The sequence below is a fragment of the Pseudonaja textilis genome, chromosome 1 (assembly GCF_049901715.1).
Source record: "Pseudonaja textilis isolate UNSWEBS1 chromosome 1, rPseTex1.2, whole genome shotgun sequence".
NCBI classification, from domain to species: Eukaryota; Metazoa; Chordata; class Lepidosauria; order Squamata; family Elapidae; genus Pseudonaja; species Pseudonaja textilis.
The window spans coordinates 16210007-16235549 of NC_141990.1; the positions used below are offsets into that span (position 1 = coordinate 16210007).

Consider the following 25543-nt stretch of genomic DNA (forward strand, 5'->3'; position numbering starts at 1 on the left):
AGTTCTCCCTTAAATCAGTTCACTTAAATAGCTCACTTAAGATACTCTAATCTGGTAACTGTTTCAGATTTGAACAATATGCTAAAGTTGTAATTTCATTTAAACACTGAAATTGATGGGGATAAAGGCTCAATTTATATTGCATTGACTAATCAAGATTTGTGAATAATCTTGCCCAGCAAACCCAGCCAATAATTTTAACAGAAAAATCCCAGCTGCCAGAATATATCTGGAGCTATCCAAGGTCCTGTTTCTTGCCTTGCCTTGTATTCTCATCACTTGGACTTTGCCACAAAGTCTGCTTTCCTTTGACTTCCTTGCTATGCTTAGGACTTTTTCTATCATTTCAAATAGCCAGCAAAACTAGAGGAAATCCACACATCTTTCCAGGCAACTTCTACAATCTCCATTTGTTTTTCAGGGTTTTTCAAGTGTGGCGGCTAAAGGCTGGGCTGGAAACTGGGAGATTGTGAATTCTAGTGTGTGTCCCCCCGACATAATAATCATCTGGGTGACTTTGGCTCCTCTTCCTCTCTCAACCCAACTCACCTCACAAGATGCTGGTATGGGGAAACAAGAAGTGGTAACATCATGATGTGTGCCATCTTGTTGGCCAAAAATAAAGACAGGATAAAAAAATTAAATAAGTAAGCATTTAAGACAAGCCTTTGCCTTACCTGTTGTGGTTTTTACATGGTTGTTTGCTGCATGGTTGTATAATACCCAAAACAACCTCAGCTCTGTAAAGGAACACAGGAATCCAGAAACCGAGAGCGCCAGTGATGAAACCCATGGAAGTTACACCCAGCGAGGATCCTATAAAGCTCCAGCTGGGAGACAGAGAAAAGTTGGCATGGATGAAGAAGTGATGGAGAAAGAAGTTCTGTGGTCAAGATGTAAGACAAAAAGATGTTCTACAGCTCCCTCAAGTGGCCACCTGTTAAAATAGCTACACAGGTACCCGGTTTGCTTCTCACCCAGATTTAAACTATTGGTATGAAGGCCACCAAGAACTTGAGGCAGATTTCCTGAGAGATATTCATTTGTAACAATGAATTGCAGCATTTACTACTCTACTTATTTTTTTAAAGCCATAATTGGCCGAGTACTGAATTTTAAATGAGAAAGAGGGAGCCCTTTCTTGGCCTCAGTGGAATAATTATTCTTCAAACACAAGAAGACATGCTGTAGTGGCCTCACTGGGGTTTGAGGCTGAATATTTTCAGCCCTTTGGATTGGTTTTGCTTGGGGAAGAATGGATTACAGAATTGAAATTATATATTTTGCCTTGCAGAGGCTTAATATTCTATTAATATTATTAGTAAAATTTTATTATTTTAGCAAAGTTTTATGAAAATCATATTGCCAAAACCTGGCCATTTGTTGATCAGTCCTCCTGATGCAATCTTGTATGAATTGCAAATTGGGGGTCCAGGGGCTATGTGTTGCAAAAAAAATTTGGGGGGGCTCCATACAGCATAGTAACTACAACATAAAAATGGTTTGCAAAAAATAAATGTTCATCATGCTAACTAAATCATGTTAAGGCCTGTCAAATCAGTTGCAGTCTTCTTTCGCATAAATGTAGCTACAGTAGTTGATAGTACTATTAAGGCCCCCCTGGTTCTATGGACTTTCCTTAAGGAACAACTAGATGTTTTTGTCCCAAGGTCCACTGTGCAAATACCTTTCTCCTAGAAACACAAATTGATTGCAGATAGAAAAAAGTTTTATTTTAGTTCACCTTGACACCAGACATCTCCTGATGGTGCAGTTCCATGAAACTAATATAATTTTGTTTAACTCAATCAATAAAGGCATTTAAAATAAAATAAAATGCAAACATATCTTGTTTTTCAACAGCTGGCCAGTACCACATCTGCTGAATGATCAAGAACAATCAGAGCCCCTGAAGAGAAGCTTGAAAACAGGCAAGCACTTTACTTGGTTAGAGTTTTCCCATAATGATGAAATATATCTCTATTTAAATATAGGATCTGCATTTGCAAATATGCCTCTTTTTGTAAAAAAAATAAATAAATCAACACATGCCATTTTTATTCCAAAGTGTCTGCGGGGCACATTTTGGGCGGAGTAAATAGTCATTCTAGAATATGGCTGCATTTACAGAACACATTCAGTCGAGCTTCGTAAAGCACAAGGGCTGTATTCACCCGGCATGTTGGGCTTGGTTAAATTTGATCTTGCTTGGCTTCTATAGGGCGAGGTGTGCTGTGCAAACTTAACCTATTAGGAGTCTGGGAAAGGCATAAGGGGACAACTGATGTGTCACGATGCCGTGATGTGACTTACATATTTATGCAACACATTGTGACACGAGTACTAAATTGTGGCCGTTGCATAATGACATTGTGATGGATATGGCATTTTGAAGTCCATGAAGCTGCTGCATTAAATCAAGGTCAGAAAAATTAGTTAAATTAGTCATCATCTGAAGCGGATTCAGTGGATAGATTCAGTAAGGATTTTAGAGCATTTTGAGTACATGCTTTCTGATAATAAGGATTTCAGAAGCCAAATATCTATGAAGCTGCAGAACAAATACGGTAGACTTAAAGCACTATAACAGAATTATGGCAATAAGTTTACCTTTTCCAGAGCATTATTTTTTCAGATTTAGCTATTGCCTTCCTGGTTAAGAACCCGGAGAGTTGCAGTCCTAACAAATCCAGAAGATTTGTTGAGAAAAGGGTGTCTAAAGAATTTCTTGCAGGATAAAGCGAGAAAAGGGTGTCTAAAGAATTTCTTGCAGGATAAAGCATACAACCAGGAAAATAAAAAAGATTTCTACAAGCCAACATCTCCCTCTAGTGTCTGCAAATAATAACTGGCCATACTATTAAAAAGATAGATTTGGGGTGCCTTAGTGATAAGCAGATACTACATGTGTTCCCGTACATGCATGTTCTGCTACATAGGAGGAAACAAACCTGTAAGCAATGGGGCCACAGGTACCAACAAAGGCAACAAACAATAACATAATGGCTAGAAACTTGAAGGGCTGTTATGCAAGAACAGGAAAAGAAATACTTTACTTTTTGCAAAGAGAAGAAATGTCTTTGAACCAGGTTGAGGATCTGGTACGCTTGCCAGGTTTGAGTTTCTTGTTCGTTGGTTTAGGGATTAAAATAATCAGGAGAATCAAGCCTGTAATTCCCATAAAAGGAGTAACCTACAGAGACAGAAGCAACAGTGGTGTCAGCAAGGACCGTTATAAGCAGCTGAAGAACCATTACTTGTTTATTTTAGCATATGATGAGAACATGACAAAGAGAAGTAAACATGTGCACACAATCCACATAATTCTATACAAAACTAGCCTGGGACTTTGGCAGTCACTTCATAGCTGCATGTCGTATTCCACCATCCAGAGAAACACTTCTGGTGTTGCTACGTGCAAATCTTCTAGGAAACCAGAGAATGCACGGTGCTGGGCAATCTTGCACAATATGTTTAATAGTTTGCATATCAGCACCACCATCGCAACAAGGGGAATCTTTCTATTCCCATTGGTACAGGATAAAGGCACTTCTTCCAGTATTGCATTTAATTTTGTTCATAATCACAAGAAACTTACACAGTGAAGCAACTGCTTTACGTGGCCAGTTGAACAGCACGGCAGACTGGAGATGAACCTTACATATGTTCCCCTGACCTCTTCTCCAGAGAAGTTCCCCACTCCGTCCATCATTCAAAGAAAGCCTTCAGATGCCATGCATAGTGATAAAGCCTGCCCACAATTTTCTGCCGTGGCCACATCATTATTCTGAGGAGCCTTTAGAGCAGTGCTTATCATCAGATGGCTCATTTCCCTTTCCCTCTTCTAAATTATCGTTTGGTTTTTATAGTTTATACAAATAATTAAATAGCTAAAATAAATATATAAACATACAAACACACAGTGTGTGTCTGAATGGATGGATAGTAGATAGATAGATAGATAGATAGATAGATAGATAGATAGATAGATAGATAGATAGACAGATAGATAGACAGACAAGAGAGAGGAGAGATAAATAGGAGATAATGGAGATAGATGATAGAAAGAAAGACAGACAGACAGAAGAGAGATAGATAGATAGATAGATAGATAGATAGATAGATAGATAGATAGATAGATAGATGATGGATGATGGATGGATGGACAGACAGACGAGAGGAGAGATAAATAGGAGATAATAGAGATAGAAGATAGAAAGATAGATAGACAGACAGAAGAGAGAGAGATAAATAGATGATAGATAGATAGATAGATAGATAGATAGATAGATAGATAGATAGATAGATAGATAGATAAATAGATAGATAAAATAGATTAGAGAGAGAAACAGGGAGAGATCACACACATAGGCAAAAATGTGAACATTGCAGAACTATGTCACCATCTTTGTGTACATGATTTCTTTTTCAACGTTTTCTTAAAACCAGCTGAAAGAGAAGGTAGAAGTTACACTACTAACAGATTGACAGAACCCCACCGTTTTAAACCAGGGGGATTCTCTTAAAGATAGAGCTGGCCAGCCAAGACTCACCCTGAAGCCCCAGCCCCAAAAACCGCTTGCACGCGCCACTCCAGATGACAGGATATAACCGAGTCCACTGCAAGAGAGGAAAAATCCAAGTTGAAAGAGGCCCTTAAAGCTGCAGAGTTCAACTTCCTGTGTTGTGCAGGTATCCTCCTTCCTGTCATTTCAACCCGTTATTTACATGCTACATTTTGGAGGGAGCTAAAAATGATTTTAACTGAGATCTCTGAATTGATATGTACTGGTAGTTCTTGACTTACGGCCACAATCGAGCCCAATATTTATGTTGTTAAATAAGATAGTGGTTACGTGAATTTTGCCCCATGTTATCACAGTTGAATCACTGCAGTGGTTAAGTTAGTAACATGGTCATTAAATAAATCTGGCTTCCCCACTGACTTTGTTCCTCAGAAGGTCACAAAGTGTGATCACATGTCCCCAGGACAGTACAATTATCCTAAATACGAGCCAGTTGCCAAGCATCCAAATTTTGATTACATGACCAGGAAGATGCTACTGTATAATGGTTGTAAGCGTGTGGAAAAAAAATGTTCAATGCCATTGTAACTTCGAATGGTCACTAAACAAATAGTTGTAACTTGAGGACTACCTGTATTGAGAGAAAGACTGTGGATTCCTTAAGTTACCCCCAGAAGATCCTTCCTTCACAGGAATCAAAGTTCAATGATGGGAGGATAGATCTCCAGCTCAATGCCTGATAACAGCCTATCCATTTTCACCATCCCCACCCCCTCATCCTGTGGTGGCACAATGGTTAGAGTGCAGTGACGCAGGACTAACTCACTGCTCACTCTGGCTGTTCGATCCTGAGTGGGTTCAAGGTTGCCTTAGCCTTCCACCCTTCCGAGGTAGGTAAAATGAGAACCCAGATTGTTGTGGGCAATAAGGCTGACTCTGTAAACCGCTTAGAAAGGGCTGTGAAGTGGTATATAACTCTAAGTGCTATTGCTATCCCATTAATTTTGAACCCAAGAACCCATTCCTTACAATTCACCCCACTCCAGAGGTGCTATTCAGCAGGTTCTGACCGGTAGCAGAAATTTTGAGTATTTCGGAGAACCAGCAAATACCACCTCTGACTGGAGATTTTACAGTATCCTTCCCCTGCCATGCCCACCAAGCCTTGCCCACAGAACCAGTAGTAAAAAAAATTGAATCCCACCACTGCCCCACTCCCCCAAGGAATCCTATATAAGAAGAGACCATGGATAGTTGCTGTCCCTTGGTTTAGGTTGCAATGAGATAAAATCAAAGTTTGAATATTTCGGATGATGCTTTGAACTCTTGCATGAGAAGCAGGATATCAATACGATTCATACGGATATATCTACTAATTGTAGGTTCAATCTTTGAGCATGGTTAGATCTACCTTCCAACAGGTATGAAGATGTAGAAGACTGACAACATCCATGTCCGATAGTCTTTCTCAAACAAGTCAGCAATGATGGTAGGTGCTATGGTGGAAAAACTGGAGGTACCAACACCCACCAGTCCCCGTGAAATAAAAAACAGCCAGGGCATCTAGATGAGAATTTGGAAAGGGCACATTCAGTCACGCCCACCAAGATCTAGTATAATGTTTTAAAATTTTAATTGAAATCATTTTCTTATGGATGCACACTGATCTATATCTATTCTCTATGTGTTCTTTCCCTATTCTATTCAATCATGTTTCTATATTAAACTCTGGTTAACAGGTGTGGGGAAGATTGTGCAAAAATCCATATAATTTTTGCATCTATTAGACTATTCTTTCCTGAAAGAAAAGGGAGAGGTTAAGTAGTAAAATGTGGTTTTTGATTCTTTCACCCTTGGAAAATAGAGCCAAAAATGTTGACCAATCCCTTAAAAATTACTGTCCCCCAGGGATGAAAAAAAGTTGCCTAATTCTAAAAAGTTGGTGGGGGGGGGGGAAATAGAAGAAATTGAAATTAGGCAATCTTTAGAATAATGAGCAATTGTTCTGCAAAAGAAGTGGCAGTTTTTTGTTGTGAAATTACTCTCTTTCAATCATAAAGTATGGTCAGTACAAAAAGAAATATATTTATATATATATATATAACACTTTGGAAAACATTTAGTGAAAGTTTGTAATCACTGCCATGTTGCTAAAAAAGCTATTCAAAGGGTGGAACACTAAACTCATATAGTTTGGGTTTGTCCTACTATTTTGACCTGAAACTGAAGTTGTTAACATGACTTTAAGCAGTTCCTGTTTGTCAGAAATGTATAAGTTCCTTCTTACTTGTGACCTGAATAATTTAAACCAGAAATATGTTTTATTTCTAGAGACCCATACAATAATGCACTATAAAGAATCCAATATAAAATAAAAATAGCAAATTAATACCAGAGTGCTTTAGAATTTAAATACACAAGCAGTTCCTAAGCACCACTAAATATTATGAAAACTTAAAGTGGTACTTAAGATCCAGCTATTATATCTGCTACAATCAATGGCCTAATGCAATGTGAGAATCCAATCTATATTATAAATAAATGGGCAGATTATACATTTGGAAATTCAAGATAAGAAAATATCCTTTGAAAATGCATATTTTAAGACACAACATATATTAGAAGATGCATTAGATGCTATTTACATGCCCATTTTCATGATTTCATTAATGGACTTGAGTGCAAATTTTAAAAAATGGATTTATGGGTAAATATGTGCAAAAGTGACAGGGCCAAGAAACAAGGATAAGGAAGGACTGGACAGCTAATTTTGCTACTTGAATGCTTCTTCCAAGAAAGCTGCTGTGTATTTCAAATCCCATTTTAATTATTAATTAAATTTTTGGGGAGCATAATATATACTGCATCTTGATTTCTGCAGGAAAGACACTATGGAAATTTAACAAATTATTATCATTTGTATCAACCACACACCTCACAAGATTTTGGAAATCTTAGGTGAAGACATTGAAATCTTCATTGAAATGTGTTTCTGCATAGAATTTGGCAATGTGGTAAGAGTTTTCCAGCCATCTTATTGCTGACCTTGATATATGCACTCTATGATCTCTAAATATTTAAACAGACTGACACTAGGACAAAGATTTGATCCAGCATGGAGCAGAGAGGAATGCACCAAAGCAAATAATCTCTCTTACCGAAGCAGGGATGAAGGAACTACAAAAGGTAACTGTTGACCAGAAGGATATTCCAATGCTGAGGATGATTTTCTGATTGTATCGGTCCCCAAGATATCCAAAAACAGGAGCCGAGAACAAGAAACAGAGAATGAAAACTGCCATGAAAAGAAAGGAGAGTAATGATGAACAACCTGACTTGACTTTAAATACACCTATCATTTTATCTAATTATTTAGGAAATTTATATTGCCACCTATTCGCACATGGCAATTCAGGGTGACTTACAGGAATATAAAACCTCATATATTAAAAAAATAAAACTAATAAAAAAGAATAATCACATAATAAATTAATAAAATAATATAACCCCCCCGCCCCCACCCCTTGCCCTGGTGACAACACACCAAGCCCACTGGCAGAACCAGGTCTTCAGCACCTTCTGGAAGAGTGTTAGAGTGGGAGCTATTCTAATCTCTGGAGGAATGATGTTCCAGAGAGAGGGAGCCACCACGGAGAAGGCCCTTCTTCTGGGTCCCACCAGGTGTAGGGGATGGGACCCGCAAAATTCCTTGCCTTCCTGCTCTGATGGGTTGGATAGATGTGACCGGCAAGAGACGTTCCCTCAGATATCTGGTCCCAAACCATGAAAGACTTTAAAGGTGACAACCGGCACCTTGAATTGCACCCGGAAGCAAATCGGAAACCAATGCAGCTCCCGCAGGAGAGGTAATAAATCTGCACACCAAGATCTGCACAAAACCATGCAGGCTGCTGCATTTTGCACCACTGGAGCTTCCGGATGCTCTTCAAGGTGTATTCGTCATCTCACACTAGATTTATTACAGTCTGTTTCACCTGGAATTATCCTGGAAGATGAGATAGATGCTACTGTTGTTGAAGAACACAGCTAAGTGGAATCCCATGAAAATTCCAGCTAAGTGGAATCCCATAATGTCAATACTTAAGGTGCTCCACTGGCAACTGTGAATTGTTGGATCCTCTTCAAATTGTTAACATGAAAAAGCAAGTCCCCAAAAGGCTTAGGATCCTGGGACACAAAAGAACATTTCTTATAGTAAAACATAATCTGCAATAAAATGCCCATGCTTGTAGTCTTATCTACTTAACTGAGCCACAGTGGTGCAGTGGTTAGAGTGCAGTACTGCAGGCTACTTCTGCTGCCTGCTGGCTGCCTGCAAGTTCAAATCTCACCAGACTCAAAGTTGCCTCAGCCTTCCATCCTGCTGAGGTGGGTAAAATGAGGATCCAGATTGTTAGGGGAAATAGGCTGACTCTAAACTGCTTAGAGACGGCTGTAAAGCGGTATATAAGTCTAAGTGCTGTTGCTATAACTGGCATGGAAAATGACAAGAAAAGGGCCTTTTGGTAGCATCACATTAATACAAAACTCCCTTCTGGGAAATCACTGTTGGCTTCTAAGTACTACTAAATACTAAGTAATATTGAGGACTAGGTAATACTTCCTACTAAGCTGCACTTTTATCATATATACAGGTAGTCCTCAATTCACAACAATTCATTTAGTGACCGTTTGAAGTTACATCGGCACTGAAACAGATGGCTTATTACCCTTTTTCACAGTTATGGCCATTGCAACATCCCCATGGTCATGTCATCAAAATTTAGATGCTTGGCAACTGACTCATATTTATGATGGTTGCGGTGTCCCAGGTCATGTGACTTTCTGACAAGCAAACTCAAGGGGTATAAGCCAGATTCACTTAACAACCGTTTTAGTAATTTACCAATTGCACTGATTCACTTAACAACTGTGGCAAGAAAGGTTGTAAAATGGGGCAAGACACACTTAACAAATGTCTCACTTAGCAATAGAAATTTTGGTCTCAATTGTGGTCATAAGTTGAGGCTACCTGTATTGATATGATACATAGATATATGGATAGAGAGATAGATAGTAAGGCAGACACACAGACAGACACACAGACAGATGGCAGCCCTGAAGTGCCAAGGGGCCTGTTGCTGGGACCCTAACAATAGATAAATATAGATGATATAGATATAGAGATAGATATATGATTGCAGATACTATTAGTATAGCTGTTCTAACACAAATAGCTTTAGGTCTACAGGGCAACTGTTCCTTCTATAGAGCTGTCTCTCTTGGAAAATTGAGAGAATGATGACAGGAAGTCCAAGACTGTTGAGATTTGATCCTCGCTAATAGATTATTGGTAGTCATAATTTTGAGGATGAGACATGAGTAGCATTTTGGAAGTCCAACATAACTTCAAGTGGTCATTAAGTGACCTGTTGTAAGTTGAGGATTATTTGTATGCATGCATTCAGTTCAGCAGATATCTTTCTTTATTTTAAATCCACTTTATGGCTATTTAAAGTACTCCATGGTCATGTGACTGTGATTTTGGGTTTTTTTTTTGACATTTTTTGCCTGTTTCTGAAGTTTACTTCTGGTTTCCAGCAAAAAAATAAAGTCAATTGAGGAATTCATTTAATGACTGTCACGTTCAACTGCTGCGAAAAATGTAATAAAATCAGGTACGTTACATGATAACCCTCTTAATGACCGCCATGATTTACAATTATAATTCTGGTGTCTATTATTGTTGTAAGTCAAGCAATCATAGCAATCCAATATGTCAAGAGAGTTATAATCCAAGCCATCCATTTTTTTAATGTGGGAAATATGGAAAGGAATGGCAAAATGAAGAATAATGTGATAAAATAGCATCATTCATAATCACAAAGGCCCTAAGTTTAGAAAGGTTAGCCACCACAACTTCTCTTGAAAAGCACAGGATATGAAATTAGGTCCCAAATTCTGTTTCCTGTCAACATTTATAGGTTTTTTTTTAATTTCCAAAGCAGAATGGGTGAGAAATTGCACCGTTTGTTTTAAATATACATAGAGAGCTTCCCTATATGAGTCATATCATAGAACCAGTTTAGAACTACCCTAGGCATAATAATGGAAAAAATTAATAAAAAAGACAACTATATTATGTTACATATCTTAACAGCTGCTAGGATTTCCTATGCACAATTTTGGAAGCAGGAAAATGTACCATCAGAGGGTGTTGTCATAAAAAAATCTTAGACTGTGCAGAGATGGACAGGCTAACAATGAAATTAAGAGATAAAGAAGAGTCGATATATTATAAATGTCTGGGATGCCCGATATGAATGGTGTAAGAATAAAAAGAAATCAAAATGGCAATTAGGTAAAGAATGAGAAACTATGTAAATACCTGTATCTATACTCATATCTATTTATATGTATTTATATATTAATTTGAAATTGAATGATGAAAGAAATATGTAATGGTAATGGAATTGTAAAACATATATATATATATACCCGATATATATGGTATTCAGCTTTGCTCGGGTAATTTTCCCACGTCATTGTAGTTGTGCTTTTAAAGTTGTAGCAACGTTCCGGCAGAATCTCATCTGCCATCATCAGGCTTCTGTATTGTTACATTACACAGTACAGATACAATACATTACACAATACAATACATTACATTACACAATACAATACAATACATTACACAATACAGAAGCCTGATGATGGCAGATGAGATTCTGCCGAAATGTTGCTACAACTTTAAAAGCACAACTACAATGACGTGTGAAAATACCCAAGCAAAGCTGAATACCATATATGTAAGTACCCGTGAAAACTTAAGAAAATATATATATGATAAGGAAATATAAAAGTCTTGATGTTAGTATAATGACGTATAAAGTTTTATTCTATGTTTTTAAATTTTGAAAATTGAATAAAGTATTTTTTTTTTTAAAAAAGAACTTTTGACTCTAGCTGTTGACCTGGCTTTAAATTAGAAGTTCCAAGCACAGGATGATGTAGCACAGGTTTCTTAGGTGTCATTAAACTACAACTCCCAACCATTGGCCATATTGTCTAGGGACGTATGGATGCTTACTGAACACCATTTAGAGGGCTGTGTGTACCCTTCCCTGCCTCATTGGAGCCATCTAGATTTTTTTTTGATGGCTCTCTATGACAAGAGGAATCTGAAAATTAGATTTTGGGTGGTTATATTGGCAGATCATTGCTTTTTTTTAATTTAAGTTTTTATTGGTTTTTAAAAACAGATCATTGCTCTTTAGCTTGGATAATAACCTTTAAGCTTCTTCAAGGTATCCACCTTCATCCTCTTGCTATATATCATTGATACCATATATTATAACATAATAACAGAGTTGGAAGGGACTTTGGAGATCTTCTGGTTCAACCCTTTCCACAAGCAGGAAATCCTATACCATTTCAGACAAATGGTTGTCCAATCTCTTTTTATAACCTCCAGTGTTAAAGCACCCACAATTTCAGGAGGCAAGCTGTTCCACTGATGAATTGTTCTAACTATCAGGAAATTTCTCATTAGTTCTAAGTTGGTTCTCTCCTTGATTAGTTTCCCTCCATTGCTACTTTACCTGCCTTCACGTGCTTTGGAGAATAGGTTGACTCCCTGTACTTTGTGGCAGCCCCTGAGATATCGGAAGACTGCTATCTTGTCACCCCTAGTCTTTCTTTTCATCCAACTAGGCATACCCAATTCTAGAAACCTTTCTTTATATGTTTTAGCCTCCAGTCCCCTAATCATCTTTGTTGCTCTTCTCTGCAGTCTTTCTAGACTTTCAACTTCTTTTTTTATATAGTGGCGATCAAAACCTATCTTACAAATGGGTTGAGAATTCAACTCCCAGAATTCCCAACACGGAAAGCCATGAATTCTGAGCTTTGTCATCTCAATATATCTAGAAGACCTGCCAGCGAAATCTGCTCTAACTATTGTGTTACATTGGCTTCCATTGCCCCTACATTTAAATGTCCCTGTTTGTTTTCCTCATTATTTTGCAAATTAAAAGCACAGTAGTAAGTAATTTACTTTCAGAATATATTTACCAACTAAACCAGGGGTGTCAAATTCAAAGCCTGAGGGCCAGATCTGGCCCATGGGGTGTTTAGATCTGGCTTGCGGAGCCATCCTGGAAACAGCGAAGGACTGGCCTGCGGTGCCTCTGCCAGCGAAAACGGAGCTGCAGCATTGCAGCTCTGTTTTCACTGGCAGAGGGTTGCAGGAGGTGGTCACAGTCAAAAATGGAGCTCAGGAACCCATTTTTTGTTGGCAGAGTCTTCAGGGCACCACAGGCACACCTGACTTGAGTGATGACAGTGAAAATGAAGTTCAGGGGGTACTCAGAGCCCCCCCACACCCCGTTTTTGGTCACAACGGCATCCCAAGCTCAGTTTTTGCTGGCAGAGGGCTATCAAAACAAACTAAAAACAAAACAAAAGGAGAAATGTTTCCCCTTTTGCATTTGAGTATGAAAGAAGGGACAGAAAAGGAGAAAGGGAAAGAGGAAAGACAAAGGAGTCCCATGGCCACCTCCACCATGGCCACATCTACCCCTGGCCCTCCGAGGTCAAAAACCACCCTGATGCGACCCTCAATGAAATTGAATTTGATACCCCTGGACTAAACCAAAAGATTAAGATAAATTATTAATCCTGGAAGAGAGAATTGTTTTACCAGTGTGTAACAGGCCCGCAGTCTGGTCTGTAAGATTAAAATATTTCTGTATGTCCAGAAGGACTCCTGAAACAAAATGATATGGAATAGATTAATTCATGAAGTTATTGTCCTATCCTGACCCCAGGATTTTCACAACAAACAAGCAGTAAGCACCTGATTCTTTTCCCAGGTTATGGTGACTGGTCCTTTTTCTGTGTATTGTAAGCACCTGTATTGTTCCCTAGATTCACCATCTTGTTTACTGTTTTTGATATACATTATACATTTTTATCTTATTCTTATACTTTGACCCACTGGAAGCCAGAAACAGGCCTGTTTTGCGACTTCTGTTTTGCGACTTCCTCTGGGAGCTGGGGTGGGCATGGCCAGGGTGGGCGTGGCCAGTTTGATGTCACTTATGTTGGGGGAGGCTGTGGTGGCCCAAGTGCTCTGACTGTGAAAATGGGTTCAAGAGCTCCATTTTCAGCTGCCACGGGCTCTTGCAATCCTCTGCCAGTGTGGCCCTCCCAAGCTCTGTTTTCTCTGGCAGAAGCACCATGGGCCAGTCCTTCGCTGTTTCCAGGGTGGCCCCACAGGCCAGATCTAAGTACCCCACCAGTTGGATCTGGGCCCCGGTGCTTGAGTTTGACACCCTTGCTTTAACTAGATGCTTTAGCTAGACTAGATGATCAAACCCATTATTCCAACATTTATTCTATCATCTCCATTTAGGGCAATTGGGGCATTGAGCTTTAGCCCATGAAAACTGATATGAAAATAGCTCAAAATAATTGTACTTTTTTTTTCTTATTGCAACAAGAAAATGTAGATAGTGCTATGCTTCACTAAGCATATTCCTCATTCCTCATCCCCATTTTTCCTTCTAGTTCTTATCCAATTTAATGAGAAATTGCTTTCAATTTTTCCTTTAAGAGAGTATTTTAATTATATTCTGATGATAGTGGAATTCTTACTTTTACTACTTAGTTATGAAGTGATTGAGAGAGGTGTTTGAATGGTCCAATTATCATTGTACAATGGTTCTCCAAAAATCTTTAGCCTCCCTGTAACATCTAGTTCATCCCAAGGCAGCATCTCAAGAAACAACTGTTCCCATAGGGGCATTTCATAGTAGGAAGAATGAATAAACAGAGAGGCTGCAGAGAGATGGAAGTGTTTGTTACAGCAACTCAAAAACATCACTGAGAAATTCTCAGGGATCTGGAGAGTACAGTCAGAAAAACATTTTTTTTTGTACAGACAAAAATATTGTTGTTGTTATTATTATAATTATGAATCATCACACAGCCAGATGTTCAGATTGGGTTTGGCATTTTTGTGTACCTATCAAGTCCTTACCAAGGACATGGGATAGGCAGATCTGGATGTTTGATGGTGTTAGAGATATCGCCGCAGGATGGGAGCTGTTCCCAGTAAAGCTGCCTTCTGCAATTGACTGATGGCAAATTTGTCAACGCCTATGGTGTTCAAATAATAATAATAATAATAATAATAATAATAATAATAATAATAATAATAATAATAATAATAATACTCATCATCAACTTGTACATCCTTTTTTGATAGCCTCGTTTTTCTGGTTCTGCTTTGTAGTAGCATTTCATTACAGTGCGGTTCTCTGACATGGTGTATTTCTGCCGATTCTGAGGTTGTTCAGCTTCCAGTAGCCCTGCAGACCCACGCCCTGGTTGCTCAGCTTTGGAACCCGTGGCCTGTAGCCCATTTGTTGCTGGATGCCCAGGTTCCCCAGCACCCGACGCGGTCCTTGTTAACCCGGGTGATGACTGAGCCGGTATAGGCTTCGTTCGGTTGTGTTTCACCATGATTCATTGCATGGGTTGTTGGGTGCACTCAGTTCTGCTCCTCGGCCTAGACCTCTCTGACATGGTTGGACCTGCTGGTAGTTTGAACTACCACCAGCACAGCTCTCAGCTTCATTGGAACAGTTAAGCCCCCCGCCACACCAAGGCGGCACCCCGTGGGGGAAGTGAAAGCTATGGACTGGTCAACATCAAAAGAGGGATTTTCCAGGGTGATTCTTTATTACCTCTGCTGTTCATCATTGCCATGACCCCCCTGTCAACAATTTTACAGAAAACTAACCTGGGTTATCAAACTGCTAAAAATTCACAGAAAACCTCTCACCTGCTGTACATGGATGATCTGAAGTTATAGGGAAAATCACAAATTGAAATCCAGTCACTGACCAATTCGAATTTTCAGCACTGAAATCAGCATGGAGTTTGGCCTGGACAAACGTGCCACAGTGGCACTGAAGAAAGGGAAGATCATAGAAAGTGACAGAATTGAAATGCCCAATGGACAAGCCATCAAGTGCCACCAACCCGAAGCCTACAAATACCTGGGCATACTGCAGCTGGATAATATCAAGCACGGGCAAGTGAAAAATATGGTCAGCAAAGAATACACACAAAGGGTCAGAAAACTTCTAAAAAGCAAACTGAATGGTGGTAACATCATCAAGGCTATAAATACCTGGGCCATACCTGTCATCAGATATACTGCTAAGATCATAAATTGGACACAGGCAGAGCTGGACAGCTTGGATAAGAAAACAAGAAAACTGATGACCATACACTATGCGCTGCATCCATGTAGTGATGTCAACAGGTTATATTTGCCCAGAAAAGCAGGCAGCAGAGGACTTTTGCAAGTGAAGCAGACAGTCGAAGAAGAGAAGCATGCTCTGGCAGATTACGTGAAAGACAGTGTTGAACCAGCTTTGATGGAGGTCAACAAGAGAAAGCTGCTCAAAATTCAGCAAACCAAGAATCAATAGAGAAAAACAGCGATGCAAACTCGGGCTGACAGCTGGTGTAACAAAGCACTGCATGGACAGTTCTTTGAAAAGATCCAAGGAAAACTAGATAAGGAAAAGACCTGGTTATGGCTGACCAACAGAACACTGAAGAAAGAAACAGAAGGCCTGATTCTTGCAGCCCAAGAACAAGCCATCAGAATGAATGTAATCAAAGCCAGAATAGAAAAATCTGCTGATGACCCCAAATGCAGACTCTGCAAAGAAGCGGATGAAACCATTGATCACATACTGAGCTGTTGCAAGACAGTAGCTCAGACTGACTACAAACAATGTCACAACACAGTTGCTCAGATGGTCTATTGGTACTTGTGTCACAACTACCATCTGCCTGTAGCAAAGAAGTGGTGGGATCATAAACCTGAAAAAGTGGTCGATAATGAGCATGCAAAACTACTGTGGGACTTCCGAATATAGACTGACAAAGTTCTGGAACACAATACCCCGCACATCATGATTGTAGAGAAGAAAAAAAGTGTGGATCATCGACATTGCCATACCTGGTGATAGCAGAATCGATGAGAAACAACTTGAAAAAGTCACCAGATATCAGGACTTGAGAATCGAACTGCAGAGACTCTGGCATAAGCCAGTGCAGGTGGTTCCAGTGGTACTGGGCACACTGGGTGCTGTGCCTAAAGACCTAGGCAAGCACTTAAAAACAATTGGCGCTGACAAGATCACCATTGGTCAGCTGCAGAAGGCCACCTTACTGGGATCTGCTCGCATAATCCACCGATACATCAGGCAGTCCTAAACACTAGGGAAGTGTTCGACTAGTGATTTGTGATATGAAACCCAGCATGGTTATCTCATCTGCTGTGTATACTGTCATTTTTGTGTATAATAAACAACTTTATTCATTAAACATGAAACTCAGTCAACTGAACATTTAAATATGTATCACAAATATTATTAACTGGCACTGATGGTTGATACGGGTTGCTGCCAGCATTTTAGGTGTCAATTATTATTATAATCAATTAATAGAATAGAGTAGAATAGAACAGAACATAATAGAATAGAATTCTTTATTGGCCAAGTGTGATTGGACACATGAGGAATTTGTCTTTGTGCAAATGCTCTCAGTATACATAAAAGAACAGATACAATCGTCAAGAGTCAAGAATCATAAAGTACAACACTTATTAATAGTCATAGGGTACAATAAGCATTATTATTATTATTATTATTATTATTATTATTATTATTATTATTATTATTATTAAACTGCAAGAAAGTTTTCAGCCCATCATTAAAGCTACATTCTGGGTGCTATTGCCACAAGGTAATTATTAATGGGATCCAACCTACCTGCTACAAGAAACCAGTCCATGTAATTCACCAGGTTCAGATGGCAAAGTGTAGCAATAGCGATGTAAGCCCTTCTGGTGGGTGGCTGCGACGATCCCTGAGGGGGTTGCTCAGCTGATTCCATGGTTCCATAAGCCTTGACAGAGGCAGGGGATGGAGGCGGCAGGTCTGGGATCACTCCTTCAGCCATCTTCCTCATCAGTACTGCCGATTAGTTGGAGAAAGCCATACCTTGATCCGCACTTCCTTCTCTGTTGCTCTACAAGGAGCTTCAGCTTTGCTCTTGCCTCCAACAGGAGGAACTTAGCTTTGCTCAGTCATTTCCTGTAAAAAGCCATCTGTGTACTGGCCACAGAATTTCCAAGGTTCCCCTCCGTCCAACACGGTCACACGCCAGTGAGAAAAGCAGCCCGCTTCTCTCAAGTGGCTGAGAAGACAAGGTGTTTATCATGGGCATCTCTATTGCAAGGCTAAGCTAAATTGGGATTATAAACCTGCGGAGACAAGCAGAAGAACCCATGTTTAGATGCTGAGCAGATTCGGTTGTAAAAAAGAGCCACATTGAAAGAGGAACTCTAATCGGAGCGAACTGACTTGTGACTTCGGATGGAAGCTGTGTCCTCACAGCCCACTAAACCCACAAACCAGTTGTTCATATATTAACATCTTGTGCAAAGCCAACCCACCTGTCAGCCGATGATTTCTTGGGCTTTGAGAACCTTGAAAATTCAGTTAATTGAATGGGCTATCCATCAGTTAGCCATGACAAAGGGTATTACGTGAACTCAGCCACGACAGGCCTGCAATGGTGCTTGCAAAAAATGAAAAAAAAAGTTACGTGAGCTACTTCAACCCTCATCCAGTGGGACAGTAGGTAAGATCAATTCAAAGCATGAGCCTAGGAAAAGCCAGTTTGATCTAGTGATTAAGGCATTAGGCCTACCAGTTCATGTCCTACCCCTTAGCCATTGAAGCCAGTTGGATGTCTTTTGGCCAATAACTCTCTCTTAACCCAACCCACCTCACTTTTTGGGCTGAACAATTGTTGTTGTTGTGAGTGTTGTTGTTGTGAGGAAAATTGGAGGAGGAAGGTGTGTGGATATGTTTGCCACCTTGAGTTATTTGTAAAAATAATAAAGGCAGAAAATATCTACCTACGTACGTACGTACGTACATACATACATACATACATACATACATACATACATGGCTTGAAACTTTCCTTGCCCTGGATCCCATAGTACAATAGGACTGTCTTTATATATTTTATTTAGTTATTCAATTTCTGTAGCCACCTAGCTTAACCAAGTAACTCTGGTTGGCTTACAATTCTAAAATTCTAAAACAAGTAATTTAAAAAATACTAAATAATACAAGAATCCACAAAATAAATTTATAAAAGCAGCCATGATGGTTAATCAACTAACAGTAAAGCCAAATAATGATGCCCTTAGCACATTCTGAGCCCCAGGCCTGAGTACATAGCCAAATTTTTAAAACTGCAAAACCAATAGGATTGAGGCCATTCTAATCTCTGAGGGGAAAATATTTCAAAAGGCAGCAACTACAATAGAAATTGCTGTTGCCAACTGGGTTTTCTGTCAGCGAGGGGATCTGTCCTTCACTGCACACAGAAGCAGATTATTAATTTAAGAAGTGCAGGATAAGGCTCATAGAGTTTCATCTTAGCTATCTCCCAGCATCTGCCATTTGAAGCAGATTTCTCACTCTGTTAAAAGATAATACTGTCCCTATTTAGTGGTCTTCTTTGAGCCAGTATCTGGAGAGAAATAAGAATTATCTGATAAATATAGTTGTGAACAGAGGTTCTTGCTTAAGTTTAACTGTTGATCAAAATGGTTCCTGTGTCAGGTGGAAAAGAAGGGAGGGGGCCCCACCAGAGACCTAAATATTAAGCAAACTTCCTGAAGTGAAGACCAAAAATTGGCTAATGGTGCTTAACCCTGAACGCTGCTTCCCCAGGGCTAAGGCTCCAAACAGGAAGTCAGAAGAGAATGCAGGCATATATAGTATATAGTATATAGTATATAGAATATAGTATATATTATTAGTATAGCACAGCACAGCACAGCACAGCACAGCACAGCATAGCACAGCACAGCACAGCACAGCACAGCATAGTATAGTATTTTTCAAGCTTGGCTACTTGAAGATGTGTGCCAGGGAACCTAGGGAAGTGAATTAGTTCTTGCTTCTCAAACAGCACAAAATTAGCCCCATGTATGAAGGATATAGCAGTGTTTCTCAGCTTTGGCTACTTGAAGATGTCTTGACCTCAATTCCCAGAATTCCCTCATGAGGGAAGACCCCCCCCCCATCTCCTAGAAGAATGAAATATTTTGAGAAACATTAAAAAAGCAGAATATTATATTTTATTAAACGAGGAATGGAGAAACATGCTCTTGGAGACAGAAAGAGACAGCTCCCACCTTTCTTAATAGCCCCCAGCAGATATTTTTTGCCCATTAAGAAAGACTGGGCCAGCCTACCTATAAAACAAAAGACCTCTCGCTCCAGGATGATGGGGTTAAGACATGATCCCTCAGGAAATAATTGGATTAACCCTCTACCATCTAGCAGCAGAGCTCACCACATTGCACAATCTCCTGGAGACATTGCATCACCTCCAAGCTTCAACCAAACTTAGCCCAGACAACCTACAGAGCCAGCTATAACCCCTACAACAGTCAATAGAATACATTTTCTTGCACAGGAAGAGGAAGTTCAAGTGCGAAGCCCAAGAGAAGGTATAAATACCCCTCATTCTCACCTCCATGTGGTCAGTTACCCAGAATCACACATGCTTGGTGGTTCTGCTTCATCAATAAACCATCTTTCCAATCAGCTTCCATGTTTCCAATGTCTTTCTCCCAGCTTGGAACTGAACCAGATGGATATTTCTCCCAACACTAGAAAGCATATGCATATGCTGATGAGGGAATTCTGGGAGTTGAAGTCCACATATCTTCAAACAGCCAAGTCTGAGAAATACAAAAATAGTACATCCAGCATTTGCCAGTTTTGCTTGGATATCAAGATTGTTCCAATGAGCATCCTTGGCACTCTCTGAACTTGGTTGTTTGGTTGTTTTCTTGCAGAAGTTTCATTATCCAAACCACAAATCATCATCAATTGTAGAACTGATGATGCTCCCTCGCTTGGATAATGAAATATCAGCAAGAAAACAACCGTGTTCAGAGAAAATCAAAGACTCCTCATTTCAACAATCAACTACAAATATTCTTCTTTATCAGGGTGTTCTAAATTTCCAAACTACTGATCCATTCAGTGGTGGGATTAAAATTTTTTTTACTACTGGTTCTGTAGGCATGGCCTGGCTTGGAGGGCATGGCAGGGGAAGGATAGTGTAAAATCTGCATTCCCTCCCCACTCCTGGGGGAAGGTTACTGCAAAATCCCATTCCCTCCCCACCCCACAAACCTGCCCAGCTGTGCAAGGCAACAAAAGAAAACCCAGCCAATCAGCTGGGACTCGGGAGGCAGAGAATAGATGGCGGCGGAGCTAGTCAGAGGTGGTATTTGCCAGTTCTCCAAACTATTCGAAATTTCTGCTATTGGTTCTCCAGAACTGGTCAGAACTTGCTGAATACCACCTCTAATCCAATTCATTTACCAGTGCTTCTCCTTTGGGAAAAAGAAGGGCTCTATTTAGATGGATCTGGTTGAAGCTAAATGTTTAGTTTTATCTGCCAAATGAGCAAATGATAGCAATACTGGAATTGGTCATTTAATCATTTCATTAACAAGATGAAAAGGATATCCTTCACCTTGCTCTTTGTGGGCTAGAATACCAGAGAACGGGGTGGGGAAACAACCCACATCTGGAAGCCTCAAACAAGAAAAGAGTCTTAACTACTGCAAATTGCTCACATAATTTCCTTGAAAAAGTAAAAAATAGATTTTATAAAACACCAGCTTATGCGGTGCAGAAGCCAATGGGCAGCTGCTATTTACTAGCTCAGCAATGCATCATCCATACGGAGCTAAAATACTTATATTAACCCTGGGTAGCCAAAAATATTTCATTAAAATATATATAAATGTTGCCCAAATCTCACTCGAAGAAAATCTTAGAAGATTTTCTGAAAGATTTTGGGAATGAATAAATAAACAGCCTCAAGACAGGTCAACAATTTGGGGAATGAGATCACAATCATCTCATAAATCTTAATCCCTTAAAAGACCTCCTTGAAGTAAGAACAATACTAATCTCTAGTATCTATTAATCCGTGCCCCCCCCCATTTATTTTATATGTTGTGACTCTTCATCTCTAATGAAGGCAGTATCGTGGCTCAGTGGTTAAGATGCTGGGCTTGTCAGCTGGAAAGCTGGCAGCCCAGGTTTGAGACCCAAGTGCCACATGATGGAAGAGAGTTCTAGACCTCACCTGAGCTCCTGACAACCTAGCAGTTCGAAAGCATGCAAATGCGAGTAGATAAATAGGTATCACTTGAGTGAGAAAGTCATGCTGGTGGCCATGGAAATATCTTTGGAAAATGCTGGCTCAATGGCCTTGAAACAGAGATGAATACAGAGGTGGTATTCAGCCGGTTCAGACCAGTTCTGGCATACCGGTAGTGGAAATTTTGAGTAGTTCGGAGAACCGGCAAATGCCACCTCTGGCTGGCCCCCGTCCACCCGCCGCCGCTGTTCCCTGTCCTATATTCCCTTGTTTTTTAGCTCAGCTGATTTGCGCAGCAGAGCAGATTGCCATGCCTCAGCTGAACTAAAAAGCAGCTCAGCTCATCAACACTGACAATGAGGGCGGTCTTTAAGTGCTGCGCGCGCACACACTTATAGAAGCGGTAGGAAAAGAGTTGGAATCCCACCACTGGATGAGTACCATCCCTATGGTTGGCAATGACTAGCAGAATAAAATCTGTGTGTGTGTGTGTGTGTGTGTGGAAATTCCATCTCATATTGAAGTCAATCAAAACAGGTAACATTTCAGGTACTCTACAGTATTTTGTTATGTGAAGTAGAATCCAATACCCAACTCACTGATAGACATCTCCATAGTCACCGAGGTGTCCATAAAAGAGAGTAAAAAATTAAGGTGGTTTATATGTTTGTGTCTGTTTGATTAAGTCTTTGCCTTTTTACACACAAGAACCACAGAATAAGAAAAGGTCATGCATTATTTGGCACTCTGGGTTGGTTCTCATGAAAGAATTGCTCAACTCCCCAGCCTACATGAAAGCTGATAATTGAATCAACAAGCAGATGTCACTATAATTGTTGTGTTTATATTCATTTCTTGTGAACAATCAATCTCTTATAGGCATAAATTAGAAATGCTCAAGATTTGAAAATATTAGGGCAGGCTTTATGCATCCCCACCACACACAGTCTAAATGAATTTTCCAATAGATCAGAAGCCAAAATAATGAGGAAGTCATGTCTACTTGAATTCAGAAACTGCTGACATCCTGAAGACATGAAGGATTAATAATCCGCAGTAAATCATTGACTTCTTTGGATGCAGTTAAAAAGCCAGATCTTACTTCCAAATTCCAAAAGGCTGGACAAATTCTTCAGCTGGCCAAGGCTCTGTCAATATTTCCATTATAGCCTCTACACTTCTACAGAGCTATAAGTAGGAAGGAATGACTCTCAGTTTCTCCATTCATAAACTAGGTTTCTTCTTAGACTGAGATTTAAAAAGAAAAAGATAGTATCAAAATTTCTATGCACCAGCTATGTATTTTTGCATGCAATTTAATGTGTTCAAAAATACAAAATGTTATATATATATATATATATTATATCTATTATTATTATTGGATTTTTTTTATTACTCTATTACTGTCTTGTTTTACAACAGGTGGCTTTCTTTTGGATCATTTTATCTGACTGATTTTATTCAACACTGTTTTTAATTGTTCTTTTTGTATTCTGCTCTAATCTCTAATCTCCTGCAGGAGGAAGTATTATTGTTTGTATTATTTTGCTTTTTAGTCTATCCTTCTCAGTGGTGGTATTCAAATTTTTTTACTACCAGTGGCTTCTCTGGGCGTGGCTTGATGGGCACGGCATGACTTGGTGGTTGTGACAGGGGAAGGTTACTGCAAAATCCCATTCCCTCCCCACCCCACTGACCTGCTTTCCAGTTCCATTCTCCTGTGGAGGGCAACAAAAGAAGACCCAGCCGGTTAGCTGGGACTTGGGAGGCAGACAATAGATGGGGGCGGGGCCAGTCAGAGGTGGTATTTGCCAGTTCTCCAAACTACTCAAAATTTCCGCTATGGTTCTCCAGAACTGGTCAGAACCTGCTGAATACCACCTCTGATCCTTCTCTCCCTCTCTCTGTCTCTTACACAGGTGTGCATGAGTGTGAATTTTTTGTGTGCATTTTTTAAAACTGAAGAACTATCCTGCTTTGTATACAGGTAGTCTTCAACTTACAACAGTTCAATTAGTGACCATTCAAAGTTATAACAGCACTGAAAAATTGACTTTGGATCATTTTTCACACTTACAACCATTGCAGTATTCCCATGGTCACGTCATCAAAATTAAGACACTTGGGAATTGACTCAATTTTTGACAATTGCAGTATCCAGGGTCACATGATCACCGTTTGTGACCTTATGACAAAACTAGGTCACCGTTTCTGATCTTATGACAAGAAAATCAATGGGAAAGCCAGATTCACTTAACAATGGCGCTATTAATTTAACAATTGCAGTGAGTCACTTAACAACTGTGGCAAGAAAGATTGTAAAATGGGTTGCAAAATTCACTTAACAAATGTCTCACTTCGCAACAAAAACTTGGGGCTCTATTGTGATCATATTAGCTGAAAAGTATAACATTAGGAAAATTCACATTGAAATAATCTATGAATACCCTATCTCGTTTACGCTTAACTGGAGTGAAAGCTGAGCCTTAGATTCCCAGCAATGCATTTAAACCAAGGGTTGCCAACCTTTTGGACCTCAGGGACCACCAAATTCATAATTTTAAATCCCAGGGACCACTAACCAGTTCTCTGGGTGTGGCCTAATTTGTGGGTGTGGCTTGGTGGTCATGTGACTGGCTGGGCATGGCTTGTATGTAAATATTATAAATATTTATAAAAATATTGTTTTTCTTATAAAAAAAGAGCAACTTTTACCCGAAATCAGGCAAAGCAGGCAGGCAGATTGAGTTGTTCACAGAATCATTCAGTGATCTATCTATATGCCATCGGCTATCTGAGTCTGTTACATAAAATTTGCTTGCCGTGAGTCTGCTCTGAATAATAGAACCTTCAGTCCTAAAGGAGGTTCAGCTGTGCTTAAAAGCAGAGCCGAAGGTCTAAAACTAGCTAGAAAGCAAGAAATTCAACCATTTCCTGCTTCCTAGCTAATCTAAATCTCCCAGCACAGCAGAACAGCTGATGGTTGGAAAAAGGACAAATAGCAATTTAGCAGGCAAGTTTACCAGGTAAGGAGTGAGTGGGCAGGGAGGGTTCCCAGAGGCCATGTGGGTGGCGCAGCCTTGTGTTTCTGTGCAGCCTGAATTAATTTCTTTGTGGGGGTGCTCTGGGGGTGAGATTTCTCTGCGGCCCACCAAAAAGTTTTCACAGCCCACCAGAAGCAAACATTATTTGAGGGGGAATCTTACCACCATGAGCAGACTTCAACTATCTTCTTCAACCTGGTGCCTTCCAAAACTAAATATCCTGCTGGGAGCAGATGATGAGAAATGTCCTAAACATCTGGAGAGGAAGTAGGTCTTCTCTTGTTACATCTAACCCTACAAAATATGCACCAATCTCATACTTGGTTTCACAAATCTTCTTCCCATTCTCACCCTCATCTACCCAAGAAACATATTTTGTACATTTCCCTTGTATTCTGAAATGGGGAAGTTGCATTAATGAGTGTCTACTTCTAACACTCCAGATCTGCAAGGTAGGGAGATATCAGCTAGAAACTATAACGACAAGGACATTGTGATAAAGTAAATGTTAGTCATTTAAAGCTACTATCACCAGTCCATTGTGGAGCAACATCACATTCCAAAGCTCTGAGAAATAACTGTTCTGACCACCTTGTAAAAATATATCAACTTCAGTGCAATCCTGACCTCTGGAGGCAAGAGGAAGCTATTCTGCAAAGTGGAGGCCACCAC

The 25543-nt window shown here is 39.8% G+C and overlaps 1 protein-coding gene across 1 annotated transcript in view; it reads right to left on the reverse strand.

Moving 5' to 3' along the window:
• Positions 1 to 17694, reverse strand: part of SPNS3 (SPNS lysolipid transporter 3, sphingosine-1-phosphate (putative)) — a 30484-nt gene extending 12790 nt beyond the window's left edge. Inside the window, exons 1-7 of the mRNA XM_026708444.2 lie at positions 17384 to 17694; positions 13228 to 13293; positions 7685 to 7821; positions 5938 to 6089; positions 4554 to 4620; positions 3057 to 3193; positions 678 to 830 (exon numbers count right to left, since the gene is read on the reverse strand). Coding sequence (XP_026564229.1) covers positions 678 to 830; positions 3057 to 3193; positions 4554 to 4620; positions 5938 to 6089; positions 7685 to 7821; positions 13228 to 13293; positions 17384 to 17582 — 911 coding nt within the window. The 5' untranslated portion in view covers positions 17583 to 17694. The remainder of the gene's footprint in view (positions 1 to 677; positions 831 to 3056; positions 3194 to 4553; positions 4621 to 5937; positions 6090 to 7684; positions 7822 to 13227; positions 13294 to 17383) is intronic.
• Between the last annotated feature and the right edge of the window lie 7849 nt (positions 17695 to 25543).